Raw genomic sequence first — 18,378 nt, 5'->3', positions numbered from 1 at the left:
AGAAGCAGAACAGCTGCAGTCCTCCAGGATTCACTCCTGGAAACAGCTCTTTTCTCCAGCAGGGTTCCCACTTCTACTCTGAGTCAGACCTCTTGCCCTTTATTCTCCTGTTCTCACCTATCACCCCAAAAGGGGAAGACTACCAACCCTAGCCTCACAACCCTCTTTTCAGCACCTGGAAGGACGTTCTGAAACTATTCTTGTAGCAGAGCAGAAAATATCCCTCAAGCAAAGTAACACAACCATGATCCCTGAGGCAGTTAAAAAAACACTAAGAAGAGCGTTTATGATATAAAATATTAGACAGATGCAATATAAATGCAAAATAAAGTAAGATTTCTTCAATTATATATCAACCAGCTGTACAGTTTTCAGTTACCACAAGATTTCCTGTTAATGCACTCCAGAAATCATGAGTTAGTTCTAAATCTAAACAAACAGATAATAACTATTTTGAAATTATCATCTTGAATGACACGTTCTAGAAATATTTAAGGACATCACAACAAACATTCTATTGCTACAGAAATATTGAGGTAATACGCCAGCAAAACAAAAACAGTATAGACTTAGCAACCTCTCAAAATTATGTATAGTCATAAGCAGATAAAATACACCAAGAAAAAACAGTCTGCTGCATAACTACACACTGAGATTCTGCCAGCATTTTAGCAGGGCAGTCCATTGCTCCCTCAAACTTCTAGGTCCTTTGAGCTAGTAGTCTGTAGCACTTATTAAACTTTTCTGTCTTTACTGTTGATTTGTAAAGTAAAGATCTATTTTTGCATAACAATGAAGGAGGCAGGAAGTACACATCCACTGTGTTGTCATACCGGTGTTTCAGTTGTTGAAGTTGCAGGCTGTTGTAGTGATTGTGGTCGTGGTTCCTCTGACTGAGTCCTAACCAGCCCACTTGGATGTCCCTTGGCAGTGTCTCCATTTGTTACCTGAGGGTGCTGCTGGGTCAAGGCTGCTTTCAATCTCTGAAAGAAAAAAAAACAAACAAAAAAACGCATTTTTTCCCCCACATCATGGAAATACTGTAACAATTATAGCATCACTGGAGGAGTTGTGATGTATGTTATTAGTTATTTTCACTTTGCCAACAGGAGCTCCATCTCTAAAATAGCTGTATGCCTTTTTATAGGCTTTCAACAGTGATCTAGACATACACCTACTAGCAGATGACAACTTGCAAGCATCATAAAAGCATCTCAGAAAGAAGAGGACCGTATGCTGCATGGAGAAGTAAACAGAAAACTGTCTTTGTGATGAATCTTGCCCACAAACAGGTGACTTGAAACCATGAACAAATAATTGTTGAAACTGGTATTACGCTTGCAATGACATACATAAAAATTATATGAACCCCTGAGGGTACCAGGAATACCAGCATAGTACTCAGTAAGCCATGATACTTTGGTTTGAAGCTAACAAATTTCAGTTCCTTACTTTAATTTTTGAGAATTTAATAAAAATAACCATTTTCTTCCACATCCGTTACGCCAAATACATTTGTGTGTAGTTTTAATTAACAGCAACATTTAACTGTTTTTTTGATGAACTCTTGTATCATCATGTTTTAGAGTATGAACAAAATATTGACAAAGTACTAACTATTAATAGAGTGTCTTGATAATGTTAGAGCTAGGCTGCATTTGGCCAGCTCAAAATAAGCAGAGGACTTTGCATCCATTTATGTAGATACACCCTATCAACTACAGCATTCCAACAGCTCTCAGCAATTAAGCCACTGGAATATAGTGACAGCTCTCTCCTACCTTGACAGGTTTCCCTGGCTCCTGTTTTACAATTAAAACAACAGATTGCAAATCCACCTCTGCCAGAACTGCAAAAAACCTGTGTCTGTGATATGGCAAATTGACTCTCTCTATATTTGAATGTAGCATCTAATCACCCACCAGCAGACGTCCCATTTGAAAACTACACAGAGAACCAATAAAATCCTAAAATTCCTCTGCTGGTTTGCTGGTAGGGAAGCTTCAGACAGTGACTTCTATACATCACTGTACTAAGTCTCTTCCATAGTGATTGCTCTATATTGAATGGGACAGCACACATTACCCCAGCTAGGAGCTGCTCAAGTTCTAAGTGCTCTTCTCAAAAACAGCAATGTAAGAGATCCCTATAGCCCTGTATGGCCACTGTGTTCCCATACATATATATATATGTATATACATCCGTATATATCTTCATATACATTTCCATCAAAGAGATGGTTGGCTCTGACTGATAACCCTTGAAGTGAAATCAATAAGTGGAACTTTTTCAGGGCTTTTTTTCCCCTTTAAGAATACAGGATGTTATATACTAGCAAAATATAACATAATTCAAAAGCTTGATTTTGCAAATTATCAAGTGCCCACAAACTCAAGTAAACTCTCTTTTCCCCATGCATTGTGAGAATTTCAGATTTCAAACAACTTAGATTTTCAAACAACAAAGCCAACAATACAGAAGTATAGAAACAGTAAAGTTGTGGGAGTTTTTTTGTTTGTTTTTTTGGTGGTTGAAGTACTGGAATAAGACATTAGTTTGTCTACAGACTTGCCAAAACTTTCTTAAATAATGCTGGTTGGGACTTAACATACAAAGGAAAAGAGAACAGGTGTACATTACGTGTGTAACTCATAATGATGGCAGTTTCTAAACACTGAAAGGTTTGTAATAATTGACCTGGCAGCAGCACTGAAATAATTCTGAATACAAACGTGTACATAAAAATTCGGTGTTAATTAAGTTTTGTTCCACACTTCACTTTGTATTACTTTTGTAAGTTTCCAAGAACAGGAAATGAACATTTAGAAAACACAAGAAATTTACAGCAATTCCCCCAGTGCTCAACTCTAACTAAAGGAATTTAGAATAGTTGCAGACTTTAGGGCAAGATAACAGCATTTTAAAAGACAGTTAAAAATTTTAAAAAGATGGATAATAAAAATGCATTTTAAAAAAAATATACCTGAAATTCTTAGCATGCAAACAGTACACTGAAATTCCTAATGCCACAGATACCTCTTAACGTTTTCTTTACTGCAGTAAAGCAAACTCACAGCATTCAACTTATACCTTCCTTGTACCTTCCTAACTCACCTCAGAAAAACAACTAATGAAAAAACTCAGTCCCTGTCTTCAGTTAAACAAGAGCAGAAAGGCCCAAGTGCTTTGTTTTTAAGCAAAATTACTATACCCAAGCTCTATGATCTAAGTACAAAACTGGAAAGGTTGATCTGATGATTCCTCGCCTTTTAAAATTCAAACTAATTCTGGTCATTAAATGGCATAATTTCCATAATTACTACCAGGACTACCACAGAGACACATCACGTGCAAATCACTTTTTTTTTTTTTAAAGGGAAATATAACGTATTTAATGTTTTGTCGAATATCCTTTCCATAAGTTAGCACCTGTTTTTTTCACAATATATTTTCATTTACTATCTGAATTACTTCAGCAGTATTTCTTGCATCATAACTTGCTCTTCAGCAGGACACAAAAAGCATACAGTCAAAATCAAGACTAGGGAGTTACAACAAATTAGTTACGTTGTCTGTATTTCAACTTCTACTGAGGCTTTTAAGGGCATGATCTCTATTTCAAGCCACCACATCAGCAGGTTCTGAAAAGTTACATCTACCAAAAATTACTCAGCCACGACATAGCAACTTATTATATATAGGCATTCTCCTCTTCCACTGCCATGAGAAGTAAAAAGAGTAGATTTCATCCAATTTAACCAGCTATATACGTAAATTCAGTAACAACTAACTCTAACCTCTAACCTCTTAGAGGTTAGCTAACCTCTAACTTCATGGCACTGGAGCACAAAGATTTACACAGTATCAGTACAGCCAGTGTGCCTGTTCAACTCTGCTTGCGGCTCTGTGAGCAAGCCTTGATAAGCATCCTCCACAACAAAACGAAGTCCATGAACTGTTAGAACTACTTTATAGTATTTACTTAAAGCCAGCTATTTTATAAAGTTTCATTCTGCATATCCATTTCCTTAGCGAAACAGTGTGCAAATTCAGAAAATTTGGGAGATGAAATAAAATTAGCACTTGGGTGGTTTTTGGTTTTGCTTTTTTGTTTTCCCCACATATGGCAAGTAACTTATTGTCTAGGTCCATTCTTTCTATCTCTTCATTTCTGCATTACAGAAATATTTGCAAAGTTAAAAAAAGAGGAATTTAATGCTATTATATTTATCTATTGTACGTTTAATTTGAAAGTGGCAGAAGTGAAGGCAATACCACAATACTACTAACATTATAAAACACGTATCAGGCATAATGGATGTGCAAACAGCTGAAATAGGACTTTCCACTGTAATGATAACATTTAAAAACTACAGTTTTGTACATTTCGAAGTAAATAAACTCCTTTTGAAAATTAGATTGTTAAATCTAAGTGTAGGTTCTCTGGAAACTAATGCAAAATAATTGGCTTTAGTTTTATATCATGGTTTCAAACTTAAAGTTTCAATAGTTACGATTAGAACTAACCACAAATATGGAAATACCGTGAAAATCAAATATTTTTACAGATTTGCACAAGGAGATATTCAATGAATGTATTTTAAAAGATTCCTATCTCAGAAGGCAATGCTGTAGTAAAATACTACATGGATGTTGTGCTTCCTGTGAGTAGTGAGATAATCACACCAAACACTACGGGAATCTCAGTTTTAAAAATCAAGTATATTGAAACAAATATTAGAATAAATGGATATAAGGATTAATATGCGGAGAAATTATGATAACCAAGGCTTGACATTATTTGCCTATTAGAGGCAAACTAAAAGTGGTATTTTCAGATAACTTAATAGCTTTTAAAGTCTTTATTAGCAAAGTTTTATTGTTCATGTATATCCTTGAAAACAAATCCTCACCGCATCTGTCAAAATTTGGTAGGACTAGATCATTCCATCAAGAGCTCACAGAAACAAGACAATATTCTCCAGAAACAATTTATGAAAAACTCAGATCCATATTTCATATCTGCCACAAAAGCTCATCAGAGTAATAACCCTCCTTCTCCTGGGTGTTATCCTACCATCTGCTGCTCTATTACTTATCTTTATTTTGCAACTAATTAACAGCATAATCTTCTAAATTCAGCAAGTTAATTATCATTATTGTGGTCTTTGCAGCATCATCAGTCCTTATGAAGTCTTGTCTCTCCACCCCCAGAGAACATATGAAAATGAAGTAGGTTGTGAGAGGGTCTGTTTCTTTAGAGTAGGCTCATTAGGTGTTTGCTGATTAGCTCGGCATGTAGAGAGACAGGTCAGAAGAATTCTGCTGAACACAAGGTCCCATGCCAGGCTCAAGCAAGTTAATGTAGGTTTCTGAACATTTGCCAAGCTGCCCTCTGTCAGCCCTCAGTAGAAACCTCCTGCAGAAAGCCTCTGGGTTGCCCACTGTGTGCAAGGTATTTCTCAGTTTGTGACAAAAGGTTTTATATGGGGAAGAGGAGAAGGCAGGGGGAACATTCAGTGTAAGTTAAAACATTTTTTAATTTCTTAAGAAACTTCTGCAATCCACACAGAAGGGTCTGAACATTAAGCTTGCATCCACAATCCATACATTCAAAAAACAGAGATGTGTTACAACTAGGAATAGTTCATGGCTCATACATGGAAAGCAGGTCTTCTCACAAACAGATTAGAAGCAACTCTGTAATACTTAGAATTATGCATCCTTATCATAGAATGGTTTGGGTTGGAAGGGACCTTTAAAAATCATCTGGTCCAATTTCTGACCACCCCCTTCCTATCTGAAAACATTTTTTTGTTAAACAGAACTATTACATTTACTTTTAAGACTCTCTAAAATACCACAAAACTGATCTATGTGTTTGATTTTAATAAAGTATGTAGAACTTAGTATCTTCAACACAAGAAATACAGAATAGTGATAAAAACAGATAATTTATTTTAAGTGTTCTGAAGAAGTTTGGAACTCATTTTCACTCCTATTCTGCATCATTCTCAGTAAAAGATAAAAAGATATAAACAAAAGAATACCAGTAAAAGACAGTTGTGCCTGAATGAAATCTCTAGTCATATCTCACTTGAATTCTGCAAGCAACAGGAGGAAAAGGATCCAAACACTTTCAAAACTGTAGTTAACAGTGCCTGAAAACGTTCTCTAGGAAGGTGTCCCATGCCCATTGCCAAACAAGTCTGCCAGTTATTTTACACTTTAGCTTTCAGAAATCATAATGTCAATTTGTTTTTACTGAAGTTCACTCATAGTTTTAAATATAAAACCGCAGGGTGTTATATATACAATTTGGTATATGCAAATCACAAGTAATTCATCAAAATGGAAGAAAATTGTGATTTTTTTACATTAATAAAAATGTAGAGATTATGTCGCCCAAACCCACATTTAAATAATTAATCATCATGATTATCAGGAAATAATAGCACCACAAACTCTAATTTTATTTTTGTAAAGGTCAAAGTTCTTGCCTTCACTTTAAAGAAAAAAACTTAGGTCTATATAACAGTAGCCTTTTGTAAACAGGTAAGAGAAACATAATTGAGATGAGGAATGAAATCAAAGTACAGGTTACTTTTCTGATGACAAAACTCTAAAACATGTTAGAAATCAACTGCAGAGATGGCTTCTATAAAGAAAGGCACAAGGTACAAACGAAGGGAAGTATCTGTTTCCCTTCTTGGTTTGTACCAGGTATTTCATCCAAAACATACAGACTTGTGACTCCTACTTATGACAGCTCTATATCTGGTAACAATTCAGCAATACGGGGTTATTGCATCTTCAAGTAAAAAAAAAAAAAAGTTGTTTTAAACAGTTCAAGAATTTTATTCAATCTCTGAAGCAGGTAGATCTGTCTTTAGAATACCTTGAAATAGTATTGTCATACATGTGACAGCAGGAAATGCAGAATACTGTATTAGGAAAGAATGATCTTTAAAGAAAAGAAGGGTTTAAACAATGATGACCAAAAGTGTTTATCACAAAACCCTCTGGAGTTAGAAAACAAACAAACAAAAAACCACAACACATAAGCTTTACAAATATTGTATCCCCTATATTATAAAGCTTACCTTAATATCTGAGGATGTTAAGAAACTATCTGAGCATGTTGGTTTTTTTATATATATATATTTGTTACATACTCTATTTCAACATTTGATAATGCAATATGAAAAAAATCTGAGAGACTAAAAATATATATCTATAAAGAACAGCAGAAAATCTCCAACTAATAAATAAAAATGCAACATCCAATTGAATTCCAAAGATCTAGATTGCTGAGAAGGGAACATCACAGCTCCCTCCATTCAGTTTTCTGCTCAAAAGACAGTAAGAATACTAGGCTGACAAACTTCATCCCAAAATGAAGCAGAAGAGAGAATACGGTACACCAAAGGATGTAAGAAGTGTTCCTGCCTCGTGTTTGTTTAAAACATACTAGTAAGTCCAAAACTGCAGTCTCCTGTAAATAGATGGAACATCTATTCCATCAACAAATACATCATTTGTTTGGTTATTAAACTTAATTCAATAAAATAGCTTGTATTTCACCTTCAGAAGTGAACTACTAACGAAATAAAAAGTAAACAAGTAGCTGCAAAAAAAAGATGTCTTCTTTTGGCATAGCCAAGAGCACAAATGAAAATAAAACTGATTACCACACCTTTGCAGAATTTAGTATATAGCAAGTAAAAGTATTTTTCAGGAGATAAAAAGGATTTGGCATTACCAGAAGTTTAATTTTTAAGATTAAATGGAACTTTACAGTTAATAAACCATGACATATATATCAACAATGTATTACATGGCATAGTGAGTTAGTCTTTCTTTTGGAAGCTTTTCTGCATAATCATTAAGTTTCTCATTAAACTGCTTTTATTTTAGTAGTGATAAGAAATTAAGTTTTTTATTTTTGTGGATATGCACTATATAAAAGTAAATGAGCATAAGAAATATACATAATTCTGATATTCTTGAATTCTGTTCATGCTTTCTATTAGGAGAAGAGGGAAATAAGAAATACTGCAAATACACTTTTTACAGTCTCGTTTAAAAAAAGATAGGCAATCACTGAAGTGCATATATTAGCTAAATTCTAACGAGAAGACTAATGAGACTGTTAAATTTTAAGTCTAATGATCTTTGTTTTTCTTTGCATTTGAGTGATTGATTCTTCCAACGTGAGATCAAAGTATTCACCACATACATGTGTCTACTTCTCCTCTTTAAAACTCCGTAAGAACAGACCACTCAGTAATATGCTTATGAACCCAATTTCCTTCCCAACTTAGAAAACACTACTTTCTCCTTGATTTCACAAAGCAAAACATAAAAACATTACCACATTCAACCGAGGAGGAAAATGAAGGATAACCTGACAGAACTTGGAAGAGTCAGTGCACTGATGACTAGCTCTTCATAATACTTTTACTATGTGGTGAATGTGGAGTAGTGCTACCACTATACTGGAACCCCATTACTCCAGAGAATAGATGCAAGCATTTTGTCAATATGTAATTATTGTTTAATAATAGTTTCCTATTGCTTCAGAAAAGTTGGAACAAACAAACAAAAAAAGACAGCAATAAACAGCAAAGCAACTACTTAATGTAGCAGATTTTTTTTCAAGTTAATTCAAACTACCACCTTATGTGATCACTAACTTTTTTTAAAAAACCTCTGCCTGTTTTAGTCATGATTTTCCCAAATTACTCAGTACCCCACAGAAACAACTTCCACACAATACAATCTCTTAAGTATGCCAGTAATGCTAATTACAGAAAAAAACTTGCAAAATGATCTATATTTGAGATAAAAATACAGACAAAAAAAAACACACTTTTTTTTTTTAACATCACATCATTTAGGAGCAACTATATTCTGCTTCTTTGAAGGTGACATTCACCACTTAAAAGCTACTAATCTTGTCTTTATTTTAACTGTTTCCTACCCTTTTATACAAAAAGCAAGAAGAACAGTTGAAAATCTAGTTCACTTAAAAGAATAATAAAAAAATAAGACCAAAACGACCATTAGCAACAGAACTAACATATGCTGGAATCTGAAATAACTATAAAATAAATGCAGCTATTTTTCTGCTTTTATTAAATTTGTACTTGCAGACTTTAGACTAACAAAAGAAAACTAAAGCCATTCTTAAGAAGCAAAAGAATTTAATTAATTTCTCAAGTTAGTCTTCTTGAGGAATAATGGAGTTTTTCACTTACCAATTTAGCCTCAGACTGCACTGGCTGTGGGGAGGAAGGCCCTGGGATTCCTGGGATACTAGGCACCATGGTGACAGGTCTAACAAGCTGACCAGATAAAGTATAAAAATGAAGAAAACCTGAGTATGTTATCATAATACAGAGCATATGACAGCACTACCCTCTGAAGCCAAAACAGCTGTTTAAAGTTCTATGCTGCACTTATGCAAACCTGCTAAACTTTCAAATTAATATAGCATCATGCTTACTTACTGGAACTGCAGCAGGGACATGCACATTAGAATTTGTGATAGATGCAGGAATAGCAACAGGCATGGTTTGTCCATTAGGAAGATGTAACAGCAGAGGAAAAGGACCTGGAACTGGACTGAAAAAGGAATGATGTATATAAAAGAAAACTTATCCTGAGAAGAGAACAAGCTTTTATATTATATAAATATATGTATATATCTATTTTAAAACAGTTCTAATGTAATATTTATTTAGCAATTAAAAATATGAACTTAGTGATGTGGAGAACATGGAATTATATTTCACATGTAGTGAAAGTTGTATATTTTGTATGTCGTGAAGCACCACATTACACTAAAGCACCTCAAAGTTGTACATTAACTCTAGAAACAGTAACGGACAGTAAACAAGACAAAACAGTTTCAGAAGCTGTAAGAAACTTGACTGAGATTTATGTAACTTACACTATTGGTCTGTTAGAAGATGGAGCCTGGGTAATAACAGTACTAGATGTTGGTGATGGTATTGCCTGCTGAATAATAACACTTGAGTCAGAACTTGTAAGCAGTACATTAGGAACCTGTAGCGATGCTGGACGAACTATTGTTGATGTAGGCTGTGCAGTCTGCTGTAGTGACACTTCCTGAGGAAAAAACAAAGATCAATGAGTTTGTAAAATACAATTATTGTTAATTCAGACTGTGAAAGGAAAACAATAGAACAAATGCATAACATCATGCAAAATCAGTTATACAACTAAAAAAAAATCAAAAAACCCTTTGGAAGAATCATTTACGCCACCAAAATGAAAGTGTTTGTGTTATTTTAGCTTTATGAACTATCCTGACAATCTATAATAAGGCTACTGTTACTAACAATTCAATTTTGATCAGATATTAAGATTTTTTAATGCCAAGAAACCCGTGGCACTATTTGCACCATCATGGCTACCTAAACTGAACAAAGAAAACATTTTATGGTGTCTTTATGTACATTTCAGTTTCAGTCCATTGTTGCACATTTAAACAAAAACAAAATAGGTTTATTTTTCAGTAATAAGGAAAAAAAAATCCCTCTTCTTTAAGCCTCTAACCCTGACTTGTATATACTTAACTAGAGTGCTATTACGTAACTGATGCCAAGAGTGATAGCTTTGCAAAATATCTGGTTATCCTGATACAGCAGAAATGATGTGAGCACAGAAACTGAATTTCCTCAGTTGCAACTAAACAGTAGACATAACAGACTATAATTCTTAGCTTAGCAATCAGGTAAAGTACAATATGAATTAGAATCTAGTACCTGTATTTGCCGTTTCTGAAAGCCTATTAATGCCTTACTAAAAACAGTGCTCTCCTTCTCAGGAAACCCTTCATATTGACAGACTTCAGATTTACCTTCACACAGGATTTTTCCAAGTTATTTAGTCCTTTGACGCTAACTACTGCAATCAAAGGTACAGAGCTACGATCTTGAGACTAGCATTTTTAGTTGCTCTATCGTTAAACAGCATTTTCCAATCATTCCTAATCATTTTCCTAATTATTTCCAATCAGCATTTTCCTAATTTTCCTAATCATCCTAATATCCTGGCAGGAGGTTTAGCTTGGATATTAGGAAAAACTTCTTTACTGAAAGGGTTGTTAGGCATTGGAGTGGGCTGCCCAGGGAAGTGGTTGAGTCACTATCCCTGGAGGTCTTTAAAAGACGTTTAGATGTAGAGCTTAGTGATATGGTTTAGTGGAGGACTTGTTAGTGTTAGGGCAGAGGTTGGACTGGGTGATCTTGGAGGTCTCTTCCAACCTAGACGATTCTGTGATTCTGTGATTTCAAATGGAACATATCATACTTGTAACACAAGTCTACCTCGACTACCATTTGTACTGAATTAAACTCAAGTTTTGAGTATTTTTGAATATTCATCAACAAAGCTTTAGGTTGTAGGATCTTAGCTATCTTGCAGATATCCACTGGAAAATGAACAAGCTCCTCTGAGCACTCCACAGAACTGTAAATAGGCTGGCAAATTCTGGGCTTTAAAAAATATAGGTCTTCGGCTGATAAAACTTGTTCCCCTCAGAAGTTCAGAGACTAGATTTGTCATTAAGGTTTATTAGTTTGTTCAGGTTTTTCCCCAAGGATCTAAAAGATTCTATTTACACTGAATAGAGCTTTTGGAGAGTAACAGAGAACTACACTGAGAAAGCCAAGAATTATTTCTTCAGTATCAATCTAGCAAAATTATACGTTATAACATTTGAACAGAGTTCCTAGGATTATGGATGAGCGTACAGTCAACAGAAGAAATACAGCATGGAATTGCAGAAACAAAAAAATTAGAGAGGTGACTAAGGCATATTCTTAGGACAGGATTAAACGCTCCTTTGCAAATAAGAAATCTGGTGTAACAGCTATACAGGTCTTACTCTGTGAGAAGAGTCACAAGAAAAACATAAAAGAGACTGAACTTCATGACTGAGAAATTAGAGGAAGGCATACGGAGAGAATATTTGCCCTGAATCTACTTTAGCAATAGTGAATTGAGAAATGAGTATTGTGCCATTCTTCATTAGTTCCAGCTTCACCCTTTCCTTTCTGCTGTTCGCCACTATTACCTGTTATTGTTACTGCAACCGAGTAGGTTAGCATAGCCACCAGAAAGTCCATTCCTGTTGTAGGGATCTGAATCAGGAACACCCATGTTTGCCCCTACCAGGGCCAACATAGTTATAAGAGCGTTTTTTTTTTTTTTTGTTCTTCCTTTCATGTGAAATATTTACATACATGTGGCAACCACATACATATGTATAAAAATAGATGTAGATATGTGAATACCACAAATTGAATATCCATGACACAGTAACGCCACTTTATATAAAAAGGCGGAAAACCCAGTTAGCTAACAGCAGCCACAACGCCATGTGTAATAGCTTTAAGACAAAAATGTAAACTAACCAGACATTCATACATTCTCAACAACAGTAATGCCAATACAGCCCCTTCTTTATGGGTTTGTGTGAGCAGCTTTTGTAAGTGCCTGTGTGAGCAGAAAGGACAATAGCAACTAGAATAGAAAAGGCCAAAGAGAGAAGCATGTGCTGAGAGGCAGCATGTGAAAGTCTCCCAAGAACTGATAAGTTCCAGTGAAAAAGGGCCCTGTTGAATTTGCAACAATGCGTGAACTCTGAACACCAGCTGAATCTGTACATAGTCACCAGCGTGCACACACACGCAGTCAACATGCTGTATCATTCCAATAGCATCCAAGAACACAGTGGCTGCTATGTGCAAGCCAAGACTACAAGATTACATACAGACTTGCTGAAAGAACAGACTCCCTTAAGGACTTTCCAAGCACCTACCTAGAACTAACTGGCATGTCAGCACAACCTCACATTTCTGAGCAAACAGCTGGGATTGGCCTCTCAACTTCTGCTTCAACCAGGTAACTATGTGTGAGTAAGTTACAGCGCTGTGTGAATACTTATCGGCTATGAATAACAAGAGCTTCATTAGTGAGTGTTCTAACAAATCTTGCCTTTGAACTGAGTCTCTCCCTGGCTTGACCCCCCACTTGGAGAAAAGTAGTTTGCAACTTGTACATGAAGTACTCCATGGTAAGCATATTTCTGTGACTGTCAGAAGATTAGCATAGTAACATAACTTCATTTTGTAGTATTTTGAAAACAGAATCCTCACATGAATACACTTTTTTCTGTTTTTATTAAATACTGCATTTGCATTTTGTTTAGAATAGAAATGATCTCCAAACATCAAAAGAATAACACATTTATTGACGAGTGTTTACTCAGTTGAAAACAAATCATTTACAGCTTCCTCTTCTTATACTAACTTGCTGTATGCTACACTCTGGAAAATGTTTGCATGTGCTAATTATTTCGACAATGTGGCATTAACATAAGCTGCAGATTTAAGTAGTACTGGATCTAAAGTACTCCACCGTAAAGTATCATTTTATTAACATGTAAAAACCAACAGGTACGCCAGTCCAATAAAGATTGGTCGAAGAATTGTTCTTATGAAAGTGTACATTTTGTCTAAAATAAGGTAGTTCGTAAATATATTCTGCTAAGGAACAAGGACAAAAAAAATATATATATATAAATTGGCAGAATCATGACCCTAACTGATCTTACCTTTACAAGAAAGAAGTTTAAGCCCATTCAAAGATATTAAAGACTTACTGAAAGGACCTCTCCAATCCTTTTATTCTTGAAACTAATAACCACTGAAGTTCAGAAAATATTTTACAGAAGATGATTGTTGCATTTTTAGATTTGTTTTCAGAGATGTATATTTGCAAGTATTTTGCATCTAAAAACAAATATCATGTAATAACTTCCAAATGCAATCAATGAACACACGGAATTCTTTACACAGAAGCGAAGGTTGACAGGACTGTTACTGCAATTGACTACTATCGTAAGAAAACAATTGGTTTTAAAATAATTAACTTAGGGAACTGGCTATCCGGCAACAACTAAGCAACAACTTGTGAAACTCTGAGGGTTCTCTTTTAAAATATTGTTAACAAGAAACTAGGATGAGCTTTAAAACTCTCAACAAAAAAATTAGGATTCGACTGCTTATTATTTTACAGCTACAAGGCTTTATAAAATTCTAATGATATCTTGGTCTATTCCAAGCAGAACATCATGAAGCCCAATGGAACTAGGAGAACTCTAGCAGAAAACTAATAAAAGAATTAAGCATAATTTTAAAGTCTCTAAGAAATTCCTTTGACAACTACAAAGAAAATGAGAACCTTCTTACACATACATGAACAGGCTGTAATCATTTAAGGCTACTAAAACATATTCAGCCAATAAAATAGTTACAGTGGCATATATATTTTAAAACCAGCTATGCCCTGAAAAAAAATATAAATCAAACCTTCCCTCCTTCAATACACCTATAGAAGGAGAATATAAAAATCTAACTGAGAAAACAGCAACACTCTGCTCACATTTCTCAACTTCTGCAGGCCACATTCAGCAGCAGCATACTCCAAGCAGCACCCTCATCAGCATCACCCTCAGCTTGTCTCTACAATCAGACATCAGAACAGCATTAAGCAGCAGCAGCTTTTCAATTCAGCACTGTTACAGTGACAACACTGAAATTACACCATGAATAAGTTTATAAGCACTGCCAAGCATTTAGATACAATTTTAACTTGTAATGATGCTAATGAGATACTGAACCACTACTGAAAAATATTTTCTCTCGCCAAAATCTGAGTACTTAGAGTACGTATTTGCAGAGAAAAACAAACTAACCTCTCCAAACTATGAAATATAGATTTAAGATTTGGACTGTGATTTGCTTGACCAAAGTAGCTCTTTACATGTATTTTTAAACCATTTTTACTATTTTTGACTATGTGATTGCCTTGATTAGCTATGATTCCTCATCTTTGCTAACTTACAAAACTCAGTACAGCTTTCTGAAGACAAATACTGAAAACTGAAAAAAAAACAAAAACCTGAAACTCCCTTGATTTTTGTCACACACTTAAGGCTCTTCCCAACTGGTGCCTGTTGAGAGGACAAGAGAAGCAAGTTCAAACAGAAGAGGTTCACACTGGATACCAAGAAAAACATTTCCTCCACAAGGACAGCCTGGCATTAGAACACATTGCAGAGACATTGTATAGTCTAACTTTGAAACCTCCAAAGACAGTGAATGCACAAATCCTTGAGTTTCTTGGTCTGATCTCAGAGCTAAACTCTGCTTTGAGCAGGAAGTTGGAAGAGAAACATCCTGTGGTCCCCTCCAACATGAATTATCCTGTGATCCTGAAAAGTCCTGCTAATTTTGGGAATAAGGTATCTGAGTTCCTCAAATGCAGATTGCCCATTAATGATGCACATAGAAAAAACGGACTAGAGCAACCATATTGCTTACTACTCTCTGCTCCTAATATTTTTTTTATTGAAGTAGAAACAGAAATAATTAATGTTTCACTGTTTTTGCTTGGTTTTGTATTTTCTAAGAGAACTCCATTTGATGAAAACACTGTAAGTCACATATTGAACTTATTAAAACATTTATTTCTAGTACTACCAGAGCAGTAATTCTAAAACTAGTTTTATCATAATGTTCTCTAGTGACAGACAATACCCCAGGAATCCAGCCCTCTGTGATACGCAAGTAAACATTATACAAGAAACTGCTCATGATCACCACTTTTGGACATACTGTTGACGCTTATCAGTTTTGTAGGTTATCAATCTTGAAACAAAATTATTTCATGCTTAATTGTGAAAGACAGCCCATTCATCCATGTACATTTTTTGTAGAACATCCCCTTATGTTGTACAAAACAATTTATGAGAAAACATAGAATAAACACAAAAGAGTACGCATGAAGAGTCTCAAACTGTTGAAATTGTTTAAAAAAAATAGAGAAACTACACTTTGTTTTTTCATGAATACTACCTGATGATGCATAAAACAGAACAAAGAGCCCTGTTAGCCTTTTTTAACATAGTGTGAATATTAATTTTTATTTTCTTTCTAGGTTTACTGGATGACCAGTGTGGGGTAAAGAAATAATTGTGCTGGCCAAAGCTAACTAAAGAATTGAACAAAGTAAGTATGTATCCAACAAATCTGGTTAACAGGAAGTCTTTTACTTACATCCAGTAAAGTAGTGTGGGTATAAACACGTACAAGAAACCTACAGACCATCAGATTCAGATAATGAACTCAAAGAAGAAAAAAAAAGCATTTTCTGACCTTTTCATCACTGGTAGTAGACTCTGGATGAGGTAAAGGACTATCTTGATGAGTTGTTTCTACAACAGAAGGTTCTTCAATTTTATTTCTTATAATTGGTGTTGCAAGAGGAGACAGATCTAGAGGCATCTAAGATCAACAGTATAAAACAAAATTAGTCAATCACTAAGAAATTCAAATACGTAAGAAAACATAAGTAACTAAGGAGAAAATCAGTCTTATAATAACAAAGACGTGCATTTGGAAGATCTTGATACACGTACGTTACCAGTCAAGTCTATTTTTTCCAGCACCTGCACGAATACCAGTCTTCAGTAAGACTTTGCCTTTCAATACCCATTGCTAGATAAAGCACTTCTTTTTGAGAATTAAAATCCGTTTTAGAGTTTATATTTTCCAAGTTTCAAAGGAAAATTAAACTTCACTTTCAAAACAGAAAAGCTACCGTGGACTAGTCATTTCAAGCTTAGAGCAGCAAATAATTACTAAAAAAGCAAGTTTTGTATTGTTACACTGCTAAAATCCACCAGGACATCTGAAATGCCACAGAGAAATTGAGTTACAAAAATACTTAAGCAACACTATAGATTTGAAGGCCTGTACTGCTGCCTAATTTACTGTCCAAATACCTTTGGAAGAAAGTTCCCCCAAAGCTCATCTTCCATTTATATTCTTCCAGATGCTTTTTCTACTTAATCCCTAGTTTTCCTACTGAATATGCTGTTAAAGAGGGAAGATTGTTAAAGGTGGAACCTCTTTTCACACTACAGCTGAATATGAAACACTACAGAAAAAGCTGAAGACACCCCCTTCTTCCCCCTCAAAAAAAACAACCCCTAGGAAGTGTGTTATTATGGCATATTTTCCACCCCCTAGCAATGTTTGCTTATTTACGTTAATCGACCAGAGATATATGGTGTGACTGTGTTTCTTCTTGTCAGCTTGGATAATGAGTATCAATTCAAAAAGCTGTTGAAATGTTTTAAATACTTTGTGATACCTACAACCTCCTCTAAGACAGTGGTGAAGTACACAGAAAATACAGTATTGGTACTAGAACTGGTATTACCATATGTATAGTTTTAAGAAAAGCTATAATGCTGCAGTAAAAAAAATATCATTATTTGGCATAGCTGTAGGAACAAAGCACAGGTGAGATGTTTTGTTTTTTTTGGTCAGGAATGGATAACAATACATCTTATTTGTAAGTGCATACTAAAATCTTTACCGGAACAGAAAAAACAGATAGAGACAGATTCTACAAAATGTGTACGTATGAATATTAAAAAAATGGGTTTTGTTTTATATCACTGTCTATTGGAATCCACCCGGTAATCAACCAAAGGTAGAATTAATTATAGGGGATATTGAATAAAAATTTTCATTTGCAGAACTGTTAAAATGTTTGGGCCCTAAACCAGCTACAATTAGGAAGTGCTAAAATAAATAGAATAAAACACATTTAAACATATGGGAAGTTCCTCACAAAAACATGAAATTGTTGAACAGATACAGTACAAATTTTGCTTACATTTTAACCTGAAGTAAAAAAAAAAAAATTGTAGATGTTTAGATTGTTGTAAGTAATTTCTAGGTAAAAATGTTTACTTAACTGACAAAGTGAATACAATCATAACCAAATTAGTGACACCTCTAAATTTAGTGTTTTTGCTGAACTTTGTCAGTGTTTAATCTCATTATTGTTACTACTGATTCTGAGAATAACATTGCTATTTTAAATCTAAGTGCATTCAAAATAGTCAGTGTTCACATACTATTCTTCTCACTTTTTTCTTTGCAAATATTTTTCTTTCTCCAAAAACTCATTACTTTTCAGATATTTTTTGCTTATTTAGGGACTAATGAAATTTCAATCAAGCTAATAATTAACTTAAACAGATATAGACTAGATACTTAAAGAAGTAAGACAACGTCATTATGCCCCACTGTCCATTCTATCTACGTAAGTTCAGGTAAGCCAATCTTCAGAAGGGTAACCTTAAATTTGTATTCTCTCCATAGAACATCTAAGCACCTGGACAATGATTACTGGTATAATTTAAAAGGATATATATAAAGTCAAGTTTGCTCTCTTTCTTAAATGGAACTTGTGATATAAAAGCAG

General features: G+C 34.6%; 1 protein-coding gene and 1 long non-coding RNA gene across 7 annotated transcripts in view; one reads left to right on the top strand and one right to left on the bottom strand.

The window, feature by feature from the left end:
- ATF2 (activating transcription factor 2) overlaps window positions 1–18,378 on the bottom strand; it is a 52,129-nt gene that overhangs the window by 17,566 nt on the left and 16,185 nt on the right. For 3 of the 4 annotated variants that reach the window (XM_066999782.1, XM_066999781.1, XM_066999780.1), the window contains 5 exons: window positions 16,254–16,382; window positions 9,956–10,134; window positions 9,513–9,627; window positions 9,261–9,347; window positions 834–983 (listed from right to left, as the gene is read on the bottom strand). In XM_066999782.1, the coding sequence (XP_066855883.1) occupies window positions 834–983; window positions 9,261–9,347; window positions 9,513–9,627; window positions 9,956–10,134; window positions 16,254–16,382 (660 nt within the window). The remainder of the gene's footprint in view (window positions 1–833; window positions 984–9,260; window positions 9,348–9,512; window positions 9,628–9,955; window positions 10,135–16,253; window positions 16,383–18,378) is intronic. The other variant, XM_066999783.1, reaches the window with a different exon arrangement.
- The window catches only part of LOC136791131 (uncharacterized), a 29,010-nt gene that overhangs the window by 8,926 nt on the left and 1,706 nt on the right, over window positions 1–18,378 (top strand). For all 3 annotated transcript variants that reach the window (XR_010832480.1, XR_010832481.1, XR_010832479.1), the window contains 2 exons: window positions 1,148–1,292; window positions 16,036–16,106. This is a non-coding gene — a long non-coding RNA (uncharacterized lncRNA). The remainder of the gene's footprint in view (window positions 1–1,147; window positions 1,293–16,035; window positions 16,107–18,378) is intronic.

Source organism: Anser cygnoides, chromosome 6 (genome assembly GCF_040182565.1).
Source record: "Anser cygnoides isolate HZ-2024a breed goose chromosome 6, Taihu_goose_T2T_genome, whole genome shotgun sequence".
Classification (NCBI taxonomy): Eukaryota; Metazoa; Chordata; class Aves; order Anseriformes; family Anatidae; genus Anser; species Anser cygnoides.
Note: the sequence above shows the minus strand (reverse complement) of the source record. Positions and strands in the feature narration are given on the sequence as shown.